The following is a 27,659-nucleotide window of genomic DNA, read 5'->3' on the forward strand; positions in this document are numbered from 1 at the left end:
CTTGGCCCAAAGGTGCCTGATTCAAGGTCACCATTGTTTGATTTTTCCCCGTTAATACGTTTGCACCAAATATCTGTTGCATGGAAAATGTTATCCATCATCCGGGCCTAAATGAAAACGCCCTCATGCATTAACATTAATATTGTCTCTCTGACAGACACGACGAGCCCAGTCTACCGTGGCATATTACAACACTCCGGCTGACTTGTTGCCTACCCGTGTCTCTTTGTAATTTTCACAATAAGTGTGCTCGATCAAACACTATGCCACTCAAATTACCTTCTCGCCCTGAATGGTCGCCTTAATTATTTAGCATTTTAATTTGCTTAAACATACATTTTGTGTCAGATTTCATCTTTGGTGTCATGAGTTTTCATATCAGTTTCATATGAGGGACAACTAGCTGCATATGAAATGAAATACGACCACAGGGGCAAACGATTTCTTCGGTCATGGGTTTTCCCAGGGTCATTAAAGCGGTTGTTATAGAATATATAGATTGTAACAGCGTGACGTACCTGGAAGAGGTGTATAAAATATCTCTCTGTATCTAATTCTGGAAAAAACGTTTACTGAAAGTCACCTGTTGAGATTGTCTGTTAGTACTGTGAATACTGTCAATATTTGCCACCTCTGAAAGATTTACCTGCCGTTACTAGGGGTGGGCAGATCGATCCAAATATCGATAGTATCGATACCAAGGTGAGTATTGGTATCGGATCGATACCAGCGTGATGAGATTGATATTTTTGTTGTAGTTTCTCTTCTATAAATTCAGCAAATCACTTGTATTTCTTCACAGAGTTTGTGTGAGTGCAGCGCTCCTCTTCACCTTTCTCACTCCGCTCACTCAGGTTCACTGTAACTGTAACTCAAAAATATATACTTATATTAAGATATATAACCTACCTCAAGAATATAATAACCCTTTTGTGTATCTGTTGAAGGAACATTAGTATTCCTATTTAGGCTACATGCAGGTTAGAGATTTAATATGTTAAATAAAGTACAAAATCATTAATTGATCAGGAATTTAGTAAAAAAGTATTGGTATCGATACCAAAATTTGCAGTGTCGCCCACCCCTAGCCGTTACACCGGCGTTAAACTTCAATTAGTTACAGAGGCAAATACATGTAACTTCCGTTTTAACTAGATCGCCTTCAAGTTAAAAGCGCGAACATTTTTAAACACTTAAAACTGTGCTTTGCTGTGAGGTACTATCTATGGCACGTCAAAGATCCAACTATTAGCGGAAATCGCAGCAAGAGGAGATGTTGAAAAACAATTACAGCACCGTCATTGTATAAATTAAAATAATCATAGGATCAGAGATTAGCAGCAACTAATATTACAACACCGTCGATGGTTACAGCAAATATCCTTTTTAATCAAATAGTGCAACCTACTGAGAAGTACATGTGAAGTGACTGGGCATCTTAACTGGAAAAACATACAATCACATATTGTTTATCACGCTCTTTTTTTGTGTAACAGACAACACGACAGTGTATGCATTTTTATATGCCTCTGAAAAAAAGTGTATGACAATTTAATTCGTCCCAGGGGATAAAACAACTACACTGACTCTGACGTGCTGTTACCTGTTGAATTGCGTCACAGTAGCCTACAGCTCAGGCAGAGCTTTACTTTGACACTCTTCAACCAGGAACGTCGTTGCTATTTGAGCTACCTTGACAGTTAAAACTTTGACTCAAGTTCAAACAGCCCAGAGCTAAACTTCATCCTGTGCCCTCCAGCCGCGTCAAGTACCGCTACACCCAACGGGTTTAACGACACAACAGCTGGAAGGACGTCATGTTCCTGAGGACGGGCTGAAATGTGTCTGCTTAACTTTCAATTTTGTCGTTGAAAACCCGAACGAAACGCCGGACGGGGTTTTTGATTTGACCTAGATTAGTTTTGTTTCCATGTGGAGCCCACAGGTAGTTTTAGCTAGCTAATCCCAGGAGATAAAACAAATCCGAGCTGCTAATCCGTTTCACACTTCTCGTGAGGGCAGACACCGTTAAGAAGGAGGAGGAAGGAGGGGAGGAGGGGGAGGAGGAGGAGTGTCCTACTCCAACGTCCGTCACGATAAGGACGACCAGGTTTTTCGCTTGGCTTTGAAGTTACGAGCGGTTTGGGTGGCATGCTGGGCATTTACGGAAAACTTTTTCAAACTCACATTAAAAGCGCCTGAAAGTATGCGGAGGGAACCCGAGGCGGGGAAACGGAAAAGTGAGGTCGGTGAAGCTGAAGGGGTCACTCCAGCAGCGGCGGTAGCAGGAGGTGCCAGCGGAGGCCAGTTCCACGGGGCATGAAACCCCAGCAGGACTCTGCGCCGAGACAGGAAGCGACACGATGGCAGTCTGCGGAAGAAGGACCCGTTCCAAGTTACTTTTTTGCCTCCTCGGTGTCACGTTAGTGGGATACCTCATTTTTTCCAGGCACAACTCCGGGGACGTGAGCGAGACAAATCGACGGGAGGCCCCCGGGGAGAGAGGGGGGGATAATGAACAGCTCAAGAGACCCGTGTACGAGAAGCCCCCCTTGGATTTAGACGCCCCGGGGGAAATGGGGCGAGCCGTCAAGCTGAATCTGAGGGGAGAGGAGAAGAGGAAAGAGGAGGAGAGCATCAAAAAGCATCAGATTAACACTTATGTCAGTGACAGAGTGTCGCTGCACCGCAGGCTGCCGGAGAGATGGAGCCCACTGTAAGTCACTGGTTGAGTGGTGTCAAAGAATATACATATCAAGTGGATTTTGATCACAAGAAAAGTTCAGATCTAGCTAACAAAGTATCTGCCACTGAGACATTGTAGTCCTTAAATGAGTATAATTGAGTCAGCTGTTATTGGAGCTGAGTAATTGGCCCTCACTGCCTAACCTGAATGTTTTCTACCTATGAACCAAAGCCGGATCTCTGTACAACCCAGTCACAACATCCTCGCTGTTCATCTCCACAATTTAAATATTTCTTTAATTGCAGCTGCAGAGAGCTGAAGTATGACTACAGGTCCCTGCCCACGACATCCGTTGTCATCGCCTTCTACAACGAGGCGTGGTCCACCCTGCTGCGGACGGTTCACAGCGTGCTGGAGACGTCGCCTGACATCCTGCTGAAGGAGGTGGTGCTGGTGGATGACTACAGTGACAGAGGTATGATGGAAGGGCACTGACAGGCTTGAGTGATGGGCAGGCAGGTTGTCAGGGAGGATTGTGGGAAGGACACACACGGAGGCACACAGACAGGTGGCACTCACCAGTTTGTCAGCGTAAACCAGGCGGGAGGAGAAGAGATCGACGTGTTGGCCATTACGAAAGTCAAACGAACAGGTTGTGACAGGTAGCGAAACTAAAGGGAAATTCAATACACGTCCTGATAGACTCACAGACATCAATGGCAAATAGAACCTTGGTAGTATGTATTCTTTTTCATCGCGCTGTCATATGTCTAACAGGAAGGAAATGAAGAACCCAGCATTCGTTCTGTGGATGAATTACACAAGAGGAGTTCATCTTGTGTACTAGTTATTTTCTCTGCCCACACTGATGTCACAAGCTGAGATGCTTTAAAGGGAGTGGTTCTTAAAATGTTTGGCTCCTGACCCAGGAAATTAAGCGTACCAGCCTCTCCCTCTTCGCTAACATAGGGCCATGCAACACTTTGTGGTGAACAAATAAACCAAATAATTAAGTTTTGGATGATGTAATTAAATGTGTTGATAAGGAGGCGCATAGAGTGAAAACTACTCAGTATTCACAATCAGATTAATACATGTTAATGTAATAGAAGTCCAGATGTGTTTTTTTCCTATCCAGCAAATCAACATACGAACAAAAGGATCAGAACACTAGTGTGGGTGCCGACTGCCTTTTTAAGGGCGACAGATTAGTGAGATATACCAAAGCTATTTTATTATCAAAACCCATCCAAGTATTGCTGTGTTAGCGTGTTAGCGATAAAACATCTGATGGATGATCATAATAGTGTATCAAACACTGTTAGACACCATTTTCCTTCCTTTGGTAATCAGCTTTGCCAGCTGCTGCTTAAAGCTGGTAGCAGATTGGGATGGTTTTCTTGGCCCTGTTCCATTTATTCTTTTGATATTGAGAAACTGCTCTCAGTGCGATCTTGGCCGACATACACACACGTTTATCGGATGTGTTGTTAATTTGTGTACTTGTTTGATTTCCTGAAGCGCATCTAAAGGAGCCATTGGAGAAGCACATCTCAGGTTTGAAGAAAGTGCGTCTCATCCGGGCCACCAAGAGGGAGGGCTTGGTGCGGGCCCGGCTGCTGGGGGCGTCCATTACCACGGGAGATGTGCTGACCTTCCTCGACTGTCACTGCGAGTGTCATGAAGGCTGGTTAGAGCCCCTCCTCCACAGGTCAGGAAAGTCTCAGCAAGAGAATTCAGAGACTTTTTCTCTATGTATTTTGTCAGAGTGTGGCCTTGTGGTTTAAAAGACTCTCATTTAGCCAAACAGAACTGGAGTGAAGCACTAAACCCCCACCAGTCAGCTATAGAAGTGCTGTTATGTATTTGACTCAGACTCAATATGCTCAGTAACTGGGCTCTCTTCAGAGCGAGGGCAGCACAAAATGTTGACATTTAGGATGAACAATTTTCTTGCTTCAAAGCACTGCTTCTCCCTGTCAACAGCCTTTCTCTCCTCTCTGCTGCAGAATCAAAGAGGAGCCATCGGCTGTGGTGTGTCCTGTCATTGATGTGATCGACTGGAACACGTTCCAGTATTTGGGGAACTCTGGTGAACCTCAGATCGGGGGGTTTGACTGGCGGTTGGTGTTTACCTGGCATACTGTTCCAGAGCATGAACAGAAGCGCAGACGCTCACCCACTGATGTCATCAGGTACTTAAACCGTTACTGTCAGCTGGTTCCCACCCCTCTGATGATGTATCACTTGTCTTATCCTTAAAAGTTTATAATTTTACCCCCTCCTCAGATCTCCGACTATGGCAGGTGGTCTGTTTGCTGTGAGCAAGAGGTACTTCCATTACCTGGGGACGTACGACACTGGGATGGAGGTGTGGGGAGGAGAGAACCTGGAGTTCTCCTTCAGGGTGAGAAATGATGTCGCTGTGTGTGTGTGTGTGTGTGTGTGTGTGTGTGTGTGTGTGTGTGTGTGTGTGTGTGTGTGTTCTCATGTATTCTCATGTATTCTACATATATTATTCTAGCTTTCTATTCTATATTCTAGCTCTGTGCAAAAATATCCGTAATTCATATACTGTCTCCATACTGACATGCGATATGCAAAGTTTTATACAACACATAACACAGCAAAAAACAAAAAAAAAAAAGGCGGGGCTAGATCTGGTTAAAATTTTCCATGATCTGCATCCTGTGACGACGATCCTGAAGGACTTATAACTGAACAACCAGTGAAAACATGCCAGAAATCCTAATACTTTAATTACAGTGAAGAATTTGAAGATCCCTTCCCTCTAAAACCAAATATCCCAAAGGGAAGGACCCGAAAATATTTTGCGTCAACAACAAAACAGCTTTTCTGTTTCCCAACTCCTCCACAACAAGGCTGTGCTTTGTGTTGCACGATTGAATGATTGAATCATGGGCGAGAGGCTAACTAAATCCTCCTGGTGCCGGTGGTGTTGTTGATGTCTCTTAGATTTGGCAGTGTGGGGGCAGCTTGGAGATCCACCCATGCTCCCATGTGGGTCATGTGTTCCCTAAAATGGCCCCTTACTCACGGAGCAAAGCTCTGGCAAACAGCGTGAGAGCCGCTGAGGTCTGGATGGATGAATACAAAGAGGTGTACTACCATCGAAGCCCCCACGCACGACTGGTGAGTCTGCACAGATGGTGTGTGTGTGCATGTGTTAATGTGCCGCTGGTATCAAACGCATAACTAAAACTATTTTGAAACAAGCATGTTAATGACTACATTATCTGTTTCCTCTATGGAGTTCTGTGAAGGCAGTGTGTGTGGTTTTTTTGTACAGCTGCTGTCATTACAAAACTGTTGGACTGATTAATCACTTGATCTCACCAATGTACACAATCTCAGTCACACACAACCACATGCACAAAATGACATGCGCTCCCACAAACTACACACACATTAACACACCGCACTCCCGCTGCGGTGTAAAAGCTCCTCTGATTAAGTGACACTTGGGATACATGAGCGGCAGACACCCAAGGTGACGGGGTGTCAGGGCATTCCGGTGTGTGATTACCACCTTTCCGTTGTCACTCGGTGCCAACGGGTGTCACCCACCTGTCCTTGACAGGGTGAGAGCAGTGCAAACCCATGGGGTGCCCTGCCTTTGTGTGTGTGCATGCAAGGGAGGGGCTGGGCTGGGAGTGACAGTGTAGTTAAGAAGAGACGCTCTCTAAACACAGATCAGGTGGCGCTCATCTCCCTAAGAGGAGGCAGCCTTGCCAGCGTTGCAGTGGCACGACAAACTCAATACGCCAAAGCCTCTAAACACACACTGCTGCTGCTACTCTTCTTCTTGTCTTATATGGCACAATTTTCCAGGATCTGATTTATCTTTTTTTTTTTTGCTGTTTCTCAGTCTTATCCAGAAGTTTTTACGAGTTTCAGATTAGGGATTAACTGATTACCAGCCCGGGCAATGATCAGATCTGTTATTCAGGTTTTTATCCACTTTCTGATGAAATAAATACATTTGAAAATGCAATGCGTTGGCTCTGACCCACTATGTGATAGATCACAAGACATGAGTAATAGTCTGTCCACACTTATTACAACACTATTAGCTCATAACTAAAGTAAGCAAATAAAAGTAGTTGTTAAAAAACTAAAATGTTTGCCTATTTTAAATTGTAGTGTGTGGAAATATAAAGTAGCAGAAAATGGAAATACTCAAGTACCTCAGAATTATACTACCTAAATTAAGAATAAAAAGGGAACAATTGACTTAATTACTGCACCTGAGATTTTAATTTTGTCTGCAAATGTACATGCAGTCCAAATATTGGTTATTGGTCACCTAAAAATCATTATCAGCCCTGGAAAAAGACATACATTTTATATTTGGGGTTTTCAGCTTTCAGGTGTCACAGAAGCTGACGCTGATGAGCTACCTGTCACTCCATGTGAGCTATGCTTACAAGTCCTGATTAATAAGTAACAAGGCGGTGTGAAACCGAAATAAACCAGATTTAAAATGCAGCAGTGTATCATTTTCAGGGATGACTCAGACAAAAGAGTGAATCTGTAAGCATGTTTCTCTGGTTTTCCGACTTCCTCTTCACTCCCACCTAATTGACACCTCTCCCCCCTCTTATGTACTTTGGATTGGCCCTGAAATGCTCCTTTAGTTTTACCTGTTACTGATCCATATACAGGATCGTCATCAGACCACTAGTTACGCTTACATTTGCTCTTTATTGACATTTCAGTAGGACCTCTACTGGTCCTTAATTTTGTCCTCCAATGGTCCTTACTGGTTCCCTCCTCTCTTCTTTGGGAATCCCTGTCTTGACCAAATCAACTGATGTAGTGCTAATTAGTTTGGGCAAACCACTAGCATCCATCATCCGGCAGTGCTGTTGAACCGTTGGCTCCAGCAAGGAACAGATGGTGTATGCAACTAGGTATGCATAAAGGTTTTTATCTGAGGACACACACATCGTTTGCATTTACTACCATGCACACACACAGGCACTCTTGTTCACTCTTGATTGACCACGACACGAGTGGTTTTCTTTCATTTCATTTCACTTCAACACATTAAGTGCATAACTATTTCTTGATTGTCCATCTGTATTTTGGCGTTTCCCCCCCGGCCACCTTCCACTCAACCCCTCAACCGTTGCTGATGCAAATAAAGGTGAAAAATATGATAATTACAAATAAAATGAACACTAAGAAACTTTAAAATTCAAATAAAATAGCTGCAGTGCTGCAAACAAGATGCACACTGGCAGCTCTATTTGTCAAGACTGCCGTGTCATTATAAGGGATGTAAATGTGCAGAGTTATGAAACAACTATAGATGGTGCTATTGTATACCAATTCAGCGCAGAACGATGCTATAAATGTATCCTCTGATACTGCAGCTGTCTGATGCTCACTACATCAAGAGCGTGCACACATGCAGTCTTGAATATAAGATGCTGTTAATTGATCCTCACCTCATGTAATATCCATATTACAGCGATTCAGGTTTCCTTTTGAATGCATGGTTTTGGATCTCGGGGTATTACAGCAGAAACGTGGAATAGAAATGTGGAACTATTGATTGTGGTCTTTGTTTCTAGGAGGCCTTTGGAGACGTGACCGACCGGAGGAAGCTCAGAGAGAAGCTGCGCTGTCAGAACTTCAAGTGGTATCTGGATAATGTTTACCCAGAGCTGAGTGTCCCAGAGGATAGGCCAGGCTTGTTTGGAATGGTGAGTACACATCTATGTCTTTGATTGTCAGGTTTAAATTATGAGCCTGGGTTTACCGATTCTCACCAGTTTAATTTGGATGTAATCAAGGTGAGCAGTGCACATGTGAGACTTATCAAAGTGTAGTGTTTCCTTAAAATAAGATGAACTTTGTCATTAATTTCTCACCCATGTGTGAGTTTCTGAAAGCTGTGTTTTAGCAGAACCTAAAAAGGTCGGTTAACGCGTCTGCATTTCGCTCGTTTCAGCTGAAGAACCGAGGCAAGACCAACTACTGTTTTGACTACAACCCTGTAGATGAAAACAAGGTGGTGGGCCACAGGGTCATCCTCTACCCGTGTCACGGCATGGGTCAGAACCAGGTAATGGATGTCAGTCTTTCAGGCCATAAACCTGTAAAAAGTAATTTTTTCTTTGTAGGAACACAGTTTATAATGTATTACAAGCACACCAGAAAAAGCCTTGCTATAAGTTGGCATACATGGTTATAAATAATTATATATTTTATTATATTTAAGTATTATAAATGGGGGACATAATGTATAATACCTCCATGCCAAAGTGACAACAGGAAATGAAAAAGTCTGTGAGGTAGTCCGGGGGTACACAGCACCTTAATAAAAGACTTTAAATGGTGAGTTTCTGAAATGGAATAATGTCTATAAAAATAAAATACAACGTTATAGGATGACTTTATGAGATTAATGAAACACAACAGCGCTACATTAAGTTTTTAGCAATTGTATCATATGAAAGTCATAAAGCCTGACAAATGCATTATAATTTCTTAGGAATGTATCTGCAATGCATTATAGAGGCTATAAGGTTAGTCTCAGAATTCACAGTTGCTGGCAGTTTAAGATACAAAAACTACGAAACTTAATTTTGTGTAGGTTAAAGGCTGCTTTGTCCACGCTGTACTGAGCTTTAATAAGGTTGATTCCAATTTTAAAATAAGTATTTCATGTGTTTTCAAGTTTTACCAATGATAATGTGACAAGAAAGTAATTTCTTCTCTTTTGTCACCCAAAGTAACATAGTCACCTTATTTGACTGTAAATCAGGAAGTAGTAATCTGACACAGCTGAGAGTAGAAGACTAGTCCCTTCATCCCAGGTGGAAAAATGATACGATGGCCTTGTCAAAACAACAAAGAAGGGTGTGTGTGTGTCGACACCTTTATACTCTGTGGTTGACAGTACACCAGGAAGCACCGTGACATGTAACACTGTTACTCCAGCAGCCCTCTGCGGACACACACTGATGTTGTCTCTGTAATTCAGCAGTGCTTGTGCCGATTGCTTTATGAGAGGGCTCTGCATGTTTCAGCATCATATCCATCAGTTTTATTCATAGTCTGCACGTACACCAGCATTACGTGTGTGTGTGTCAGTACACTGTGTCCATTTGCTTTGTTGCTGTATATATTTTCTCCACACATATACATGCATACATACATATTCATGTTCACATGCTCTGACTGTGACAGAAATTACATCCTTCTGTCTATATTGCAAAAATGAAATGCGGGTTCTTGGTTAACTGACATATTTACACTTGAGACACATGCAAAGAAACCTTTCCTTTTATAGTTTCTCCTTCAGCAAAAACATTGCAAATGAGAGTTAAAACTCATTGTTTCATCCCCTGCTGCAGTTCTTTGAGCACTCCACGAATGGCGAGATCCGCTATAACACGAGGGAACCTGCCGGATGCATCGCTGGTGACAACATCAGCACCTACCTGACTGTGCAACAGTGTAGAAAAAGAGGGCAGCCTGTACCTGCCGACCAGATATTTGTCCTCCGAGAGGTAAGGACCATACTTCTGTTTTTACTTTCTGTATCTATCATATCCAGATTAAATAGTGAGGCAGTGAGTATGGTTGGATAGCAGTGAAGAAGTAATGAGACAGGAAGTGACACAGTGGCAAGTGTTTTATATTATGGTATGCCTTTCCTTCTTAACAAGAGCAGGGTGATATATTTTGTTTTCCCTTATATGTTCTTGATAAAGCACTATATAACCAGCAGAGTTATTTCCTTTCAAATTCATACTATAATAATGTAAATCATTTAACTATGATAACTGGATCAAAGCAGAGAGAAATTAATCACTGCGTCCAAAATGTAATTTATATTTCCGACTCGAAGTCATGTCAAGCACACAGCTGAGCTACTGCACAGGTGTCTGGTGCCAGTGTGTCTGATACTCAATCCTAAATCATAGAGCACCAGCAGGCTGGGTATATTCACCACACAATGCCGGGAGTTGTTCAGCATGTGTTGAGTGCAGTCGCTCCACACAGATGCCAGTTGCTAAACCACACTATCTAAATGTAAATGGATCCAGTGAGGACGGAATGGATGTAACAAGGGGTGCAAGAGGCAGAGGAGCGGAGAATTGGACAGTACAGGTATAAATGGTGCGTGAATAGGCAGATCAGTCAGGGCGGACTGTCCGTGTTCCAGTAGTGAACTGTGGTGCTCTAAAAAACAAAACAAAAAGATGTTGGAGATGAATAATGATGTAATAACTCTTTAGAGTAGGGCTGGGTGTTTAATCAAATTTAATTTTGAATTATGATGTATGTTTGCTTCTAGTGATTATAAAAAGATAATTGGGATAAACTGATTATTGGGCTGCATTCTATTTCGGATTGATGCTCTCGTTTTGTCTTCAGTCCTGTCCGCTGCACTGTTTTCCTTTGCAGCAGTGCTCTTTGGTCATATATACCAAATAAAAGCAACTTTACAATACACATCATATATCATCTCTTTACATGTATTATATCATATGCTATTGTATATTATTGTCATATGTATTATAAAACATATATTACCTCTGCCAAAGAGGTTTTGTTTTCACTGATGTCTGTGTGTTTGTCTTGTTTGTTGTTTGGATGTCAGCAGGATTATACAAAAACTACTTAACAGATTCCCACAAAATTTAAGTGGCGGATAGGCCTTGGCCCAGAATAGACCTCATTAACTTTAAATGCGGATGCAGGATATTTTTCTTTCTATCTTTAACATTGTGATGTAGGATGTTTTTCAACATTTCTGTTAATTTCTCAGGGAATAATTCAGGGATGTTGATAGAAAATACAGGCAATTTTAGGTGGCTGGTCTCTATGAATGATATAAAAGTATGTTCTTTACTGAGTTTTAAAAGGTCAGATTTGGACAATTTCACATGATTACCCTGTCACTTTGGTAACATCAGACATGCACTAATTTTGACCAACATGATCTTGAGTGCTATTACCGCCATAATCAAGCAACACTCGCCATACAGTCATTTTGTTTTTCAGTTTTATAAATATTCAATTTCTTGATGATGCATATTCTCCACCTGTTTGTTTTCAGGATGGGAGTCTGTACCATGTAATGAGCCAGAAGTGTGTTCAAGCGTTGGACAAGACGGACAACGGGACGCCGGCCCCCTCACTCCAGCCTTGCTCTGACAGTCCCCACCAAAAGTGGTTCTTTGAGGAGAGAATATAATGGTATTTTACCTAGAAACTATTTATATTCAGGACCAATATCCTGAGGAGGGATATGGGTGGATTAACTTGCAAAATGTTTTTTTTTTTTTTTATATGTTTGCCTTGCTCTAAAAGGAGCCCAAAGGAAGAAGCTGCTATGCTTCCTTCTAGTCGTCAACTTTGCACATTTTTTGTGCCAGCTGGATTTAATGGCCCAATAGGAAATTATGCTGATTATAATTATGCTGATGAAGTACTTTGTAAATATATATATATATATATGTGGGAATATTTTTTATTTGATGCTGTTGCTGGGAGACAGGAACCTACTGGAATATGTATTATTTTTCTTTCTAATGGAGGATATGCTTGAGAATGAGTGATAACTTTTACAGTTGCCGACATTCCTCTTGTCTTTTTATCTAAACAATCCACGACTGCTGCAATCTTTGAGAATGAGTTCTATTTTGCTCACTTGCTTTATGCACACATGGACGAGCGCTCAAACGTGTGTGCACTTGTTTGCATTGAAACAACTACTTAATACCTCTGTGGCTGACATCATAGTGATTTACAGAGTCACATCAGGAGGTATTTTTTCCCCCCCTTTCTTCTCCTGTAGAGGGGGCCAGTGCTCCTCTCTGCAGGTTCCTTTTTCTCACTGTGTTCCTATTTGTCAAAAGAAAGTGGGACACATTTTCAGGTATTTTGATATGAACCTTTAGTGCTTGCAACTCTTACATACTGTTGTAAACTGACTTATTAAAAAAAGCCTTAAATCACAGCATTATGCAAGTACCTCGTACCTCTTCAACGTATTCACCTAACTACTGAAAACTCTCATTCCAATCTGCATCGACTGGATTTTGCAGTTCAGCTTTAACCGAGGTAAAACGATGTGGGTCCCTTTTTGGTGTTTTAGGTTTTTTAGTTTTTGTAACGGCTGTTTTTCTACGTAGTGCACTTGCCTTTGGTGCCTTTTAAATGATGTGCAGCTTCAGAAGACTAAATCGTAGCCATATCTGCTGGATTTGCCTCATGTGGTGTCAGCGGTTTGTTATAAATGATGTATTTTCTAGAGAAGACTAGAAGAAGATGAGTGTTTTTCATAGCTTCACTGCAAAAGTATCTCAACTTTAAATTCATAAACACTAAAATCAGAACAATTGGATCTTCCTCCCCATCCTGCTTTTCTACTTGGAGTCCAGAGAAAGTGCCTGATGTAAAACAATGTATAATTCTATTTAAGGAGATCCCTTTAGGTTTAGATGATGAAGAAGATGCTCCCGTACAGAATGCATATTTTGTCAGACAAAAACACGACACAGAAAGAGAAAAGTATTTAGACTTGTGACAGAGTATCTGCACACTCTCACAGTGTGCGCTCCCCTGCTGAGAATACCATATGCACAGGCAACAAGGTATTCCCTTGGGTGTACATGCATTACTCTGGTGGCCTGTGCTGATTCGTGCACGCCTCCTCTGTTTTCATCCATCAGACACAGAACGCCTCTGTTCGGAAGCTGTGGTCACTTCTGTGGCATGTCCCTCCGGCTACGCTTAGGGACTGAGGGAAACACGGCAGAGGCGTAGACAGTTGTCGGTGTCTCCAGAGTGCTGGGATGCCAGATGGCGTCCTGATTGATTTTCTGGTCCTCTCCCAATCCTTTATCACCACCTCTCCCTCTCGGTGTCAAAGGGTGTGCAGCGGAGGACTTATCTTTCTGGACTCGCGCCAGCCAAAACCCTTCTCGGATGGGCACTTGTTACTTGTGTGCTTGAGGTTTGATTTATGAACAGGAGTCATAAGGGGAAATATTTTTGACAGCGGAAAGCAGATAATGGAGGAGACTGAATTAATTAATTTGTGACCTCTTCTTCACCATTAACCTTCACAGACTGTCGTCCCATTGGCCTCGGAGCTCTGTTGGAGTTGGTGTTAGTGGACGATCGGACTGAAATAGATTTTCTTGCTATTGATTCAGAATGTATTCTTACAATAACAAAAAAGGGGGATGGATAGAGACCATTTCGGCAGGATCACAGTGGAGCAGATGTGCACAGTAATGGTAAAGAGCTTCATGAGCTAGCTGCGCTGGGTAGCACGGAGGCACTAAAGAAGTTCTAAGAAGAAATGCGTGCGTCATTTTTCACTCAACTACCCCGTAATCCTTAAAGGCTTTTACTGGCATTATGAGTGTTACATGATTATGCAGATAACTCCTGGTGATAACTGGAAGAGACCAAATTGCCAGTAGCAAGATAATGATCAACTCCGTAGAGGGAGTGGGTAAGCAGCTGTCACAGGATTGTGTGAATTTTTTTTTTTTGCTGATGAAGCTAAAAAATTGTGTATGGTGATAATTTACTCCTTATGCCTATGGAAAGTTTGGAAGCAGGCTGGCGAGTGAGTTTCCCCTGTCATGATTTAAGGCTGCGAGTTTCATCTGTGAGAGATCTGATTCACCAGAAACAGGTGAAATTGCCCTTTTAATGCAGTCCTCATGCTTTATGTGTTGAGCACTTAAGAAGTGACGACTTAATCGTTCCTGTCAGTTTGTGTCTTTAGCCTGCAAGTGCAGTATGAATATTATATTGTTATTAAAGGGGTTTATTTATTGCCCCCAGTGGCCCTCTGTTATTCCAGGCATGTCCTACATAGTAAAACGTTCTTTTTTTACGCTGGCGTTATATTGTATGCTAATGTGATACGGCACATGCAACCGCAGTAAAATTCATATTCGCCAGTCAGGGACCATATCTGTGGCAGGTCATATAGGGCTTTTATATCAACCAAGTCTGTGTCGTAAACAGTAACGATGTTCCAGCGATCTGTTGGAGCACTTGAACCTGTAAAGTGTCTGATTTTACTTGATATGGGTTTTATCCACCATAGAACAGCATTCACGCATCTTCTGTTTTTAAAAGGAAAAACTACGTTAACTATGTTTTAATTATGCGCAAATAATAATGCTGGAATTTAACACCGTGTCTGGTGTATTAATGCTGTCAGTGGCCTTATAATGTGATGAAGAAATTGAAGAATATGATTAACAAATATTTTTGTATTTGTTCGATCCAACACATGGATCAAATATGATGTCAGTGTGACTGTCTAATTGTCAATTGAAAATCAACGTAAGTAAACACAATTGTAAAGTCTGACTTGTGATTTTGCCTGTTCTTGCTCTTTTATGTTTTTTATTTGTAACCCATTATGTCCGAGGTGAATTTCCTTTACAGCACTGGCAGTTTCTAGCTGAAATTAAAGGATAAGATCACTCAAAAATTAAAAAAATAAGTCACTATCCCCCCCCCTTAGGCTGATGGAAAGTCGGGTGCAGTTTTCATAGTCCGCAAATCATTTTCTGAAGCGTCACAGCAAAACAGTGTTGCAGCATTCTCCTGATCAACTGAAGTAGATGTGGACTTGTTTTAAAGCATAAAACCACAACTGAAAAAGAACATGAGATGGCTCCATAAAGCTTGTTTGTCATAACCCAATTTAGGAACTCTTTTCAAATCAATTCGGGATCTCAGGGCTTCTAGAGACTCAGATAACACCCTGGTCGAGCTGTATGGAGCCATTTCATGTTCTTTTTCAGTTGTTTTTCACTTTAAAATGAGTCTCATTCTACTTGAGTTGTTTGGGAGAATGCGGCACCGCTGTTTGGCTGTGAAGCTCCAGAACTGTTTTGCGGAACTACGAAACCTGGGATGGTTGGATAATGACTCAAATTTTATTTTTAGTTGAAATTTCCCATTAACACAAATCCACTTAAATGTTTCAAATCTGTCAAGGTAAGAACGATGCTTTTTGTTAAAATCTTGTCACTAGTCACAAGGGGTGACATAAACCTCTATTTTCACCAGGGTTGATTTGAAAAAGGTAAAATATGTGTCTAACAAATAAATGCAATATGTTACGGAAACACTAACACACTAAAAGGGGGTCACACACTAAATGGGGGTTTCTTCAAATGCTTGTTACTACTGGGTCCAGAACAGATTCAATTTAAAATGTAAATGTTAACTTTTGGTGTGAAATTAATGATTGTTTTTGTGTGTTTTTTAAAAGAATATCGTCTTTTTCTACTAGTTCAGGCATGATTATTATGTAAAAAACCAGCATCTTGATTTTGTCATGTGTTGCCACAAAAAAAAAAATCTGTGGGGCTTTTCCTTGATATACTTAATATAATGCTGATCAGGCATAACATTGACAGGTGAAGTGAATAACACTGATTATCTCTTCATCATGGCACCTGTTAGTGGGTGAGATATATTAGGCAGCAAGTGAACATGTTGTCCTCAAAGGTGATGTGTTAGAAGAAGGAAAATTGGAAAAGCGTAAGGATTTGAGCGAGTTTGACAAGGGCAGAATTGTGATGGCTAGATGACCGGGTCAGAACATCTCCAAAGCTGCAGCTCTCGTGGGGTGTTCCTGGTCTGCAGTGGTCAGTGTCTATCAAAAGTGGTCAGAGGAAGGAAAAGTGGTGAGACGGCGACAGGGTCACATGGGCCAGCCTTTGCTCATTGATGCACGTTGGGAGTGAAGGCTGGCCCATGTGTTCCCATCCAACAGACGAGCTACTGTTGCTCAAATTGCTGAAGAATTTAATGCTGGTTCTGATAGAAAGGTGTTAGAATATACAGTGCATCGCAGTTAGTTGCGTATGGGGCTGCATAGCTGCAGAACAGTCAGGGTGTCCATGCTGACCCCTGTCCACTGCCGAAAGCGCCAACGATGGGCACGTGAGCATCAGAACTAGACCACGGGGGAAAGGAGAAGGATGCCCGGTCTAATGAATCACGTTTTCTTTTACATCACCTGCTTTTGGCAGTGTTCTGCTGGGAAACCTTGAGTCCTGCCATCAGTGTGGAGTTCCAACTAGCTAAGCATTGTTGCACACCATGTACACCCTCTCATGGAAACGGTATTCCCTGATGGCTGTGGCCTCTTTCAGCAGGATAATGCGCCGTGCCACAAAGCGAAAATGGTTCAGGAATGGTTCAAGGAGCACAACAACGAGTTTGTCTTAGCCTCCAGGTTCCCAAGATCTCAATCCAATCAAGCATCTGTGGGATGTGCTGGACAGATAAGTCTGATCCATGGAGTCCCCACCTTGCAACTTACAGGACTTAAAGGATCTGCTGCGAACATCTTGGTGCCAGATACCACAGCACACCTTCAGGGGTCTAGTGGAGTCCATGCTTTGACAGGTCAGGGCTGTTTTGGCAGCAAAATTGGGACCAACACAATATTAGGCAGGTGGTCATAATGTTATACCTGATCGGTGTAGTTGATAGTCATTAAATTGTTAATAATTAGTTTTATGTCTTTAAAATGTGCGTCCGTATTTATTAAAAAAAACCAACTTCTGATCCCTCTGTTCATCATTACGTATCCGTTAAACTGGGACTCATTGGCATTCACGGTGGACGAAAAAACCAAAACAAAAGCAGCCTATCAACCACATTTAACTGTGATGGAGACAAGAATCAAGACGCTTGGAGGGTAATGAGAGAAGGAAAATGAGAAATAGAAACGAGGAAGGGAGAGGTGGTGAGCTTTCCAACCATATCTGATTGGGTTGATCACCAGCTGCCGAGTGAGATGGTGAAATGTCGCCGCTACGCCAAGTCTCCCTGTTCCCCCTGGTGTCGACGCTGTGCCCTGCAGTCTCTCTCAATAACTCACTGATGATGCTCTGCTGTTTGTTTCATAGGATCTGAGTGTGTGTGTTTGTGTGCCTTTCGAGAAAGATAAAACCCAACTAAGGTACAAACAAAAAGGTCCCATTCTTATCACGTTAGACAGTCTAAAATCCCATGTGAGTGCATCTTTTAATGCCAGCCCTTAAAGCGCGGCACGCTGCCGAAAATACCAGCGTGAAACATTTGTGCTCCACGTGAGAGGAGCTCGTTTCTCTCTCTCTCTCTCTTGTGCGCAGGATGACATGCTCTGATGGAGAACTTGCCAGAAAAATCTTCACATTCTGACGAATGCTGCCTAGACGACACTCCTAGGCTGCTTCCTAGGAAAATGTGAAGTGCTGTGGAAGGCTGTGATGCCCGCTTTTCTCCGGCGCCGTCTCATCCCTAATCTTCTGGGTGCTTCCCTGCGAGATGCGCGGTACAATAATGGCACTGTGAAAATATCCTGAACTCCAGCAAAATGCGTGCACAAGAAACGCCCCGTGTCGCTGCATCTCCGTGCACAGCGTAGGCCTAGTTTTTTTGATCCGGCGTGGCATACGTGCAGCACCGCGGTCTCCCTCGCCCCATATGCGTCTTTAATGATAATGCAAAACAAGACTCCCCGCGGTGCAACTCTTTGGAGATGCTCAGGCTTCAGTTGTCAGGGAGCTGGAGGAACCATAGGAGGGGCAGCACACACACACCCCCACACACACACACACAATGACAGGAGGCCATTTCCACACCGCATGTCTGTTTAGTTTATGTAATCTCCAATACCCAGAGCAGCTCAGGAGCGGTGGCTGTTGGCTGCATACATTAGATGACACACTTTTACTTTCAGGAGGGACTCCAGACGGTGCAGTAAACATGTGAGGCCTAGATACAGAGATAGCGGCGCATTTCCTATGCGCTGCCACCGCCTCGGCATCTGATTAGGAGGATCGTGCGGCGGGGGGAAAAAAAAAAAGGCAAGCAAGGCTTCCATGAAGTCGCTCGGTCGGTAAATTAGTTAAAAATAACCACGACCAATTCTTCCACAGTTGGTCAGTTTGTGTCTGTGCAAGATTGACGTTTTCGCTGGATCATGTGTGTCACTTCGATTCTTTTTTCCGCAGAAGTCGAGGGACAAACGTAACGGCAGTTGACCTTGGCAGTAACTCGCCAGACTTTCAGAATTGTAAGTGCAGCCGTGAAATGGCAGACGGCATTCAATGGTGTCCGCTGCGAAGAAAATCAAAGAGAAACAAGTGTGAGATGTGACCTGAGAGGATAGTTCCATAGTGCTATAGATAGCTCAGAAATGTTTCGTTGGACATAAAGGTTCACCTGACTTTCCATCTGCACAGGGGGCGGCTGTAGCTCAGGAGGTACAGCGAGTCGTCTAGCAATCAGAGAGACGCTGGTTTGAATCCCAGCTCCTCCTAGCTGAATGCTGAAGTGCCCTTGAGCAAGACACTGAACCCCAAATTGAACCTCCTGATGAGCAGTTGGCACCTTGCTTGGCAGCTTCTGCTATCAGTGTATGAATGGTTGAATCTGACAAGTATTGTAAAGTTGCTTTGGGCAGTCAGTAGACTGGAAAAGTGCTATAGAAATGCCAGTCCATTTAGTAGATAGGTCTTTTTTCTTATCCTTGAAGGCAAATATGGTCACTCAAAAACATGCCTTTGTAGAGCAATGATGTAAAACACACACAAATACTGAAGTATGATTTCAGCACAGTAACCGTGGAAAGAATAATCTGAACCCTCTCCGAAATACCTAAGGGACCCGTTTCGTAGCCCCGACTTAAAACCCTGATCCTACATCAGTGTAGGATCAGGCATATCAAATTGACGTCTGTGAAACCGGCCAAATTCATTGTCAAAGGCAGCTCCCTTGTTGCTTATTTGCCTCGAGTTACCTCCACTGATTTTCTCTCTGTAGAGCTGGACCTCGCAGAGCACTGTTAAGGAACATTGTCTTGGCTTTCCAAAATGTGATTCAGCTCACTACTTCACAGATCCATCTGCAATGCAGTGATTCGGATCCAAGAATTCATACACACAGCTAGAGCCTCGCTAGAATAGATTGATGATTTGCCAACTATTTTTTTTTTCCGTCCTCTCAATCTGAGCAGTTTGGACAGAAGTGTGAATCGTTTAAACGAGTAGATGGGGACCATTTGACTTTGATTATGGAGGTGATTGTGGATGCTTTCTCACCCCTTTTCAATTACTGTCACTCTAGCTGTAAATTGGTGGACCGTGGCTTTGTTAATGACATCATTGGACTAGTCCTTGATAATGAGCCACTTGTCACTTTGCACAGACTCGCTACACAGATGATTCTGACCACGGCCGCTCTGTCGCAGACTGAGGAATGCAACAGGTGGTTTTCTCGACCAACCATCACTCTTGTTTTTCTTCTTCTGTTCTTGATTCTTTCAAACAGATGGGATACATTCAGATCAGCACAGAAAAGTTATCCTTCGCGTTTTAGCGGTTTGGGTTTCGGGCTGGCAGTGTCGTGTGGGTGGTTCATCACTTTGATCAAAAACTGAAACATCTTAACAGGTTTTGCATGGATTGCCATGAAACTACAGCACAGATTTCCAGAGGATACATCTTGTGTCGTAGGGCCATCGACGCACTATTTGAATTTGTCCAGTGCACACCTTTCAAAACTGGACAGCTTTGGCAGTACTTGTGTGTTTGAAGGGAATTAGCAAATGATGGCATGTTGCTAACACACATTCGAAATGCATTATTATTATTTTTTTAATGTATGTTGGGGATGATGCAGTTTGTCATAGTTCCAATACAGTTTATAGCTATTGCGAATGTTCAACTTTTGTCCCTAATTGTGCTTTTACGTGTATGGTGTAATTAAAATATACAACTTTTCGGGGGTCTGCATTATAAAACCATAATACACAATAGATAAGGAACTACAATAAAATACACATATGACAGTATTTGATAAACATACCTTCTAAACGGCACGTTTAGGTATCGTGGCGACATGCTAGCCTTAGCATTTAGCCAAATAATCACGCTGCTGTGCCTCAGTGAATTACAGTGCTACAGCGGCGCTAGCATTGCCGTTACTCTGTATGTTCAGATTACAGCATATTTTTAGTCCGTATCTTTTGTCACGTATTATGTATGTTTTAAATTGAATTCTGAAAATCCGCTCTGGAGCATTTTTCCTTGTAGTGGTGTGGAGGTTTTTTTAATAATGTTTTTTTTCTGCATAGTGTGAAAGTCTTGGTGAGAGATGTCGGAAATGCTGCCTCTCATCTACCCGGGAGCAGTTTCTCTTGTGTTGTTCAATAGTTTGATCAGCTGACTTGTTGACTAATGGATCATCTGCTTGAGGGGAATTCAATCATGCTTTTCTGACATAATCTAGACTCCTAGAATCGGCATTTTGAAACTTTTGGTTTTGCCTTTTTGCCGATGTACACCGCAATTTGAAGAATGCAGATCTCCCGTGACGGCATGTGTAATTGCACTGAAGGTAAGGTCACTTAATCTAAATAACACACTTCATTCAAAGGGTGAATTAAAAGTAGCAACTTCACTGACGAAGCGGAGGGATGTGGTGTCACCTCGTGTCAGGTTTACAATGCAGGTCGATTGACATTCGCGCTGGAATGCAAGTCGTTTAGTGCCGCTTTACCGACTGCACATGTGGAACGGCATTGTGCTGGGGGGACGTCTTAAGTTTGATTCTAATCTCATCATTATTCTTGTAATTATTCTGCAGATAAATCTTGCAACAATGAGCAATAAGATGGGGCATTGGGATCTGGCTCCCTTCAAAGAGTCGTCATTCCCGTCACTACGATGTATTTTAATTAGGGGAGGCATTTCCACGGTGAGGGAGAGGAGAACAGTTGCAGCTCGTATCACACCCTGTCCACCAAAAACTGGAGCCTGTCCCCGTGTTATTTCTAATGTAGATGACATGGACTGGGATATAAATAGGAACGGAGACAACGCTCTGAACTGTGCTTCTCATTCCGTGCACATTTTCCCGTGTTGATGTTTCGCTCCTCAGACGCTGATGTTTTCTCTGCTGCAATCCTCCCTTCATACGTTATTTTTTTCCCTTCCCCGTCGGATGCGGTTCTGAAACCTAAGAGCAAAGTCACATTTGGCAGAAATGATGTACTTTGCAAAAAGAGAACACGAGAGTCGCATTGATTCACACCCCGGCAGCCTGTGATTTTTCACAGCCTCCCCCAACGTAGCCTACATTGACAGGATACCTCTTTAATGTGTTCCAACGAGATAAAACGCTTCCACAGGCGATTAACCATTCCACCCCTCTCCCATTCATTTCACTTCATCAGATTACTTGATTGCTTGCTAAATGGACTCCCCCACCCCCCCCGGGAAATGTGCTGTATGTATTTCCTTCGGACAAAATGAGACGTGGTTGATTTATTTTCCCCCTCGCGCACTGTGTTTTTGGACATTCGATCAAGCTCGCCTCAGCTCGGTCAAGTTTACCCTCAGCTTTTTAGATATTATTAATCCTTTCCAACACATACTTTATATTCAGGTCTACATAGTGGCCTGGAGCGGTTTTACTGTTCCAGGGTGTGAAAGGGGGAAATGGGAAAAGTAGCAGCAGTAGTTTACAAATTATGTAGACCGAATTAAACGGGGAACCGTGGTTCGGTTCCGATTCTACAGGTTTCCTCCTCCATTCAGGCTCCGACCACAAACGGACTGAGACCGCCAGCTTCCAGCCGTACTCTCTACTCTTGACAATACGCGTATTCGCTTTCTTGCTGAGGGGTTAGATGAGCGGTCAGTACCACTTCCAAGGGTTGGCCCTTGGAATCCGGTGTCTCTAAATGGAATTCTGTTTGTTTGTTGCTCCCAGCGCAGCCCGCCAAGACGCACTGCTGATAACTGACTGAACACACTCATGCGTATGAATTAGAGATGGACATATGAATTAATTACAAATGACAACATGGACAGAGGTTGCCCACGATGGCCACGAAAAGATTTTACATTAGCTTAGACTGGATAGCTAGAAGACCATTCATAGGCACATTGTGTGTAGCCTCAAGGCATATTTATCAGCCATACGGTCAATGCAATTTCATACAAATGTTAATATTTGATCTGCAAAAATCCAAAAGAACATACACTAGCTATAAAGGAAACCTGAAACTATTTTGAGCAATTTGGACGGTTAATTTGTTATGTAGTATAATAATAAATCAAAACAAATGTCATACGAAAATGTTTGTAGCTACTTAATAAGCAAAGCTAGCCTTTTTGAAATTGTAAATGATACTTGCAATCCTTTTGTTTGTGAGCAAATAGCAAGAAATTAAGCTTGTTCGATTGAAAAATACATTTCAAGTAAAATGAATAGTGCATTTCCTACTTTTTAAGTTGACGATTAAATGCTAGCTGTGACTTGTGGGATATTATTTGATGCGTACAGTCCTACTCAGGTGAGCTTCCACGCGTCAGGATGCTGTTATCCTAGCTTAGCATAAAGACTGGAAAACAAAGGGGAACCCCTATCTTTTCTCTGTCAGAAAGTAACACCAATTAACTAGTTTAACTCTGTGTAAAATATTAAATGTGGAGAAAAAAGTTGTTGTTTAATGTCAATATGCTGGACTGTATTTCTTCTCCTGGAGTCTCATCTGGCTGCAAGGCAACCTCGTGCCGATGTGAAGACTGAAATCACGTTTGAAAATCAAACAAGCCCATAACAGTGTTGATTAGGGAGAATATGGAGGTGCTATTAGACAGATTTACCTTCAGGCTATTACCTTTTGCTCTGTTTCCTCTCTTTTTACGAAGCTAAGCTAACTAGCGCCATATCTAACAGAAAGGTTGGAGCACGCTTACGCGGCTCTTTTATCTTAACTACCCTAAATATCAAAATACCACGATGTGTATCCCAGTGGGAGGTGCATCACGGTGGAATAATCCCACCGAGACGCATCTCAGATCAGGTCAAACTCGAGTCAGAGGAACACAGAGCGTCCATCCTCAAGCTAGATCGTCAACGACCGAGGCCCACATTCTTCAGAGGCATCAGAGAAATGATCTGCGCTCAGGTTATGAGAGGATTCCTTGACTTAATTTTTTTATTATTTCCACATCAGCCTCCCAGGAGATTTTATAAGTCCCGCACCTTGACGTGCTCCTGATTCGGAGTGCTAAAGGCATTGACACTGCTTTTCACAGTGTATGATTAAATTGAATTCTGCCTTTTCTTTTGGGGCTTTTTCACTTAAGGGGGGGTAGTGATGCAGGTCAAATGAACAGGTCCCTTGCTGTCTGGGTGTAGCCATGTGTGAATTAAACACCTCATCACTCTGCATAGGCGGTGTCAGCTGTGTGAGTTAATTGTGATGGTCTCTTCCACTTTTGGAATACGCACACAAGCATGCATGGATCTGTATACCGAATATAACCTGACACACCAGTCTCAGCGGACCATTGTCCGTGATTTATTTTACCCGCCAGAGAGCTTGAGACGGCACGTTATCATATTCTCAGCTTGCTCTGAATGAAAGTCCTTTCCTTTTTTTCAAATTTTTTTTTTTTTTCAAATATCATTTTCCTGCCAGAGAATTAATTACTGTAGTCTATTAATCTTATCTGTTGGTGCAGAGGCAGTGGATAAGAAAGTGGTGAGGAGAAAAGTAGCAGGAAGCAGTCAAGCTCCAAGCTCAAGCATCTATGAGCGGGCTAATGTTCTTTTAAGAGAGAGGCAGCACTTAGAGTTCTTTAGCAGTCGCCAAGTCTAGGAAAAGGAAAAAAAAACCCAACCCTATCCTTGCCTCTGCATAATTCATTACCTATGTGATGATGATCTGCTTGGTCAGACAGACAACCAACTACCCTGGCAATGGAAATTTAACTTCAGTGGATGCGGGAAACACGTAGTATTAATCATCTAAGTCATTGAGCTGGTGCTTTATCCAGTTTCGATAAAACATATTCATCAGGGGGCATCTCTCGACGTGGTTCCACTCCCACGCGGGATACATTATTCAAGCAGTTTTACTTTCTAAAATAAGTACTAATGCGGTGGGTTCCTCTCTTTAGCGGGAGGAGGTGAGCTTATGAACGGTGAAACTGACAAGGGCCACGAAATGTTCTTGAAAGCAACTAAGAGGAAAGCGAAATGGCCAAACATTCATGACCCCCAGGCTGGGTGGTTCCTCCCGCTTCTATCACTTATCTATTATCCCTTTCACACAAGACGAAAAACCCGCTAAACGCCCACGAACATCTGGGTTTTGTCTTCACGGGAAGAGGACTCTATTGGCATTCAGCTGCAGCTCCAATTGGCAGCGGTGGAGACATCACTCGGGTGGACACTCCCCCCCTTTTTTCCCAGCACGATGCAGTGCCTGAATTGTTCATTGGCCATTGAGTTTGAAAGAGAGACCAAAGTACAGAGGGGAATCTTGTCTGCTAGCAATGGGAAATGGGTCAATTCCCTTTTCAAGCTGGTTAACCAGCATTTGAAAAAAAAAAAAGAAACCTGCAACTATCCGCTAATTTTGGTGTTGAAATTGCAGGCTACAAGCTAAGCTAATCATCCACTGGCTGTGGCTGCATACTTTGCTCACAGAGATGACAGAGGTAATAATCTTCTAACTCTCAGCATGAAGGCGAAGAAGAGTATTTCCCTATATGTTGAGCACTTCCTTTAAGAGTTAACTTTCAAGCTCAAGGTTTAGTTCACAGTTCAATGATAGAGGATGTTCTCAGAGATAATTGAGTAACACCGTCTTCAAGGCCCAACACAGCCTGGATGTGATTGAAAGGTTGGGTATACATTTCCCTACACAAGCAGCAGGGCATCCCTTTGCGACACGCTCTGACTCTTCTGGCACAAGGTGCCAGCCTGGTTGGGCAGCAGTGCATCGTGGGTGCAGAGTTCTAGAGAATGCCAGGGCATAGGGGGGGGGAGGGGGTACCGGCAATGCGCCAAAACACTCTGACCTTTCCAGCGTGCCGATCGATAAGGCTCAACATCGCAGGGCTCCGGAAATCTCTCAGTGGAGAGACAAGAACTTGAAGACTCACACTGTCAGATGATGCGCTAATTGCTTGTGGTTGCTGACCTCACCTATCCCCGCTGGGTGGATCTCAGTGGTACGATCCTGCCCCCCTACCCCTGGGGCCTTCTGTTGAGAGTGGATTCAATGAGCCAGTAGGTCGCTGTGTATGTGTTAGGTCACATAAGGTGGCACACCTAGTGGATATACACACTGTGCCATACATACTGTCACATATGTAAACATTATGTAGGTACATAATGCACCTGTTTTAATACTGGGTCACATCAGCCTCATAACTGCCGTGGACATCTGCTTTACAGGCTTGATGAATAGAGCAGCATACATTTTACTTGTCTTGGATGCCCCTTGCACTCCGATGTTGACATGAAAAATGGAAAGGAGCACAAAGCATAAGCTTTGCTGGATAAGAACATCTGCTAAATGCACACAAAACTGCGTATGACAGCCTGCGTTTCACCGGGGAAAAGGCTCAGCTGCGTGTGCCCACACTGTTCTGAATAAATGTGAATAATAGTACCCGAAAGTGACAGGTGAGCAGTGCTCAGCGGGTAGCGGCATGGAAAATGGTGCATGTAAGACTGCGCTCATTTAGCCCGCTCGCTGGTACTGAGCCTGCAGACATGTGGAGGAGTGGCAGCGAGCAGGGCCAGCTCCTCTTACTGCCTAACTCTGCTTTCATCGGCCTGCTTTCATCAGGCTCAAGTGCCACAGCTATTAGACCTTTGTGCAATGTTGAAGGGGGGGAAGCTGAATGTGCCAGCACGGTTGGCTAGGTTACATCCAAACTGCTTCCCACAGCAGCTCTTTGATTACCACTTAAAATTACAAACCTTAAGCACTTTGATTTCTTAAACATGCTGCATTCATACATTTGGTCCATTTGAATTTTTAAAAAACATTATTGTGTAATACTTAACAAAAAATATCTGATGATTTTTAATACTAAAAATCATCAGATAAGGTGGGCAATCCAAATTACAGACTCTGACTTGATTTATTATTTTGAACCAAATGACACGATAAGACCTAACAAGACAAATGAATTTCACACGCTACACACATTTGTGACCTGAATCTATTCATCTGAATCTTCAGTATCATAATGTTGAAGGTTTCTCGTCTTTTGTAAGCGACGCATTGTGCGAACAAGTGGCACAGAAGGACATTCGAGCACGCGCAATCCCATTTTTTTCTTCCCTTTGAATGGGTCAAGTAGCTCATCACCACCTATGGTTGCTTTCAAAACTAAAGTCACAACTCCTGCCCTCAGTTATTCTTTTCATGTCATTCATTACTTTCGTCATCACCTCTTCACGCCTCCTGCATTCTGAATCTGAATAGCGCGTCATGGCACATGATTTCTTGATATTCAGAGCGGCTCATACAAACCAGACCAACTGGAAGATTGTCTGGATATTTTGTTCAAAGAACCTGATTTTTGGCTCGGAATTGTCTGGACCTCTTGTACAAAAACATCTGGTATTGTTGCCACTGACACGGCTGAGAAATGTCCCAACGCCTCAGTAGAAACACATCGTAGTTTCATGCTTACTAATGTTGAAATGCCGTCTCCAACTGTGGCCTGTCATTAAAAACTATCCAGTGGTGTCGTGCTTAGAAATGTCTCGACTCACAGATTGTGGTCTCTCATTAAAGATATCCAATGTCGGAAAGCCGTCCCAAACATCGGTTTGCCCGCCTGTAGCTGTCACCATGACACAGTCTCTTCCTCCTTCGTGCATAATTGTCTGCTCATACACATGTTATCTAAATGTGCTATGACATGTATCGTAAAAATGTTGGTATGATTGTAGAAACACGTACTAATTTAATGTGTCTACAGTTTGCGGAAACGAAGGATGCCAGCCTTTGATTCTGCCGACTGTCCTGCATCCTATCCATCTCCGGTGCAGTTTCTAAACTGGATGCCAGAATAACGGTCTTGATGGGTGTCAGCGCCGTGGCGGATACAGTATGTAGTTTTCT

The 27,659-nt window shown here is 42.9% G+C and overlaps 1 protein-coding gene across 1 annotated transcript; it reads left to right on the plus strand.

Annotated features, from left to right (window-relative positions):
* Positions 1-1,708: 1,708 nt before the first annotated feature.
* On the plus strand, positions 1,709-15,070 carry galnt12 (UDP-N-acetyl-alpha-D-galactosamine:polypeptide N-acetylgalactosaminyltransferase 12). The gene is made up of 10 exons (XM_030413016.1): positions 1,709-2,716; positions 2,992-3,161; positions 4,208-4,397; positions 4,696-4,881; positions 4,976-5,093; positions 5,663-5,839; positions 8,287-8,418; positions 8,667-8,780; positions 10,075-10,230; positions 11,787-15,070. The coding sequence occupies exons 1-10, from the start codon at positions 2,364-2,366 to the stop codon at positions 11,922-11,924; spliced, it is 1,734 nt and encodes a 577-aa protein (XP_030268876.1). The 5' UTR covers positions 1,709-2,363; the 3' UTR covers positions 11,925-15,070.
* Positions 15,071-27,659: the final 12,589 nt, after the last annotated feature.

The sequence above is a fragment of the Sparus aurata genome, chromosome 3 (genome assembly GCF_900880675.1).
Source record: "Sparus aurata chromosome 3, fSpaAur1.1, whole genome shotgun sequence".
Lineage (NCBI taxonomy): Eukaryota > Metazoa > Chordata > Actinopteri > Spariformes > Sparidae > Sparus > Sparus aurata.

Bases quoted from the DNA above. Each gene is read 5' to 3' on its own strand.
- galnt12 (XM_030413016.1), top strand. From the start codon at position 2,364: ATGGCAGTCTGCGGAAGAAGGACCCGTTCCAAGTTACTTTTTTGCCTC. The intron at 3,162-4,207 runs GTATGATGGAAG...GATTTCCTGAAG, and splicing joins GGATGACTACAGTGACAGAG to CGCATCTAAAGGAGCCATTG. The intron at 4,882-4,975 runs GTACTTAAACCG...CCCCCTCCTCAG, and splicing joins TCACCCACTGATGTCATCAG to ATCTCCGACTATGGCAGGTG.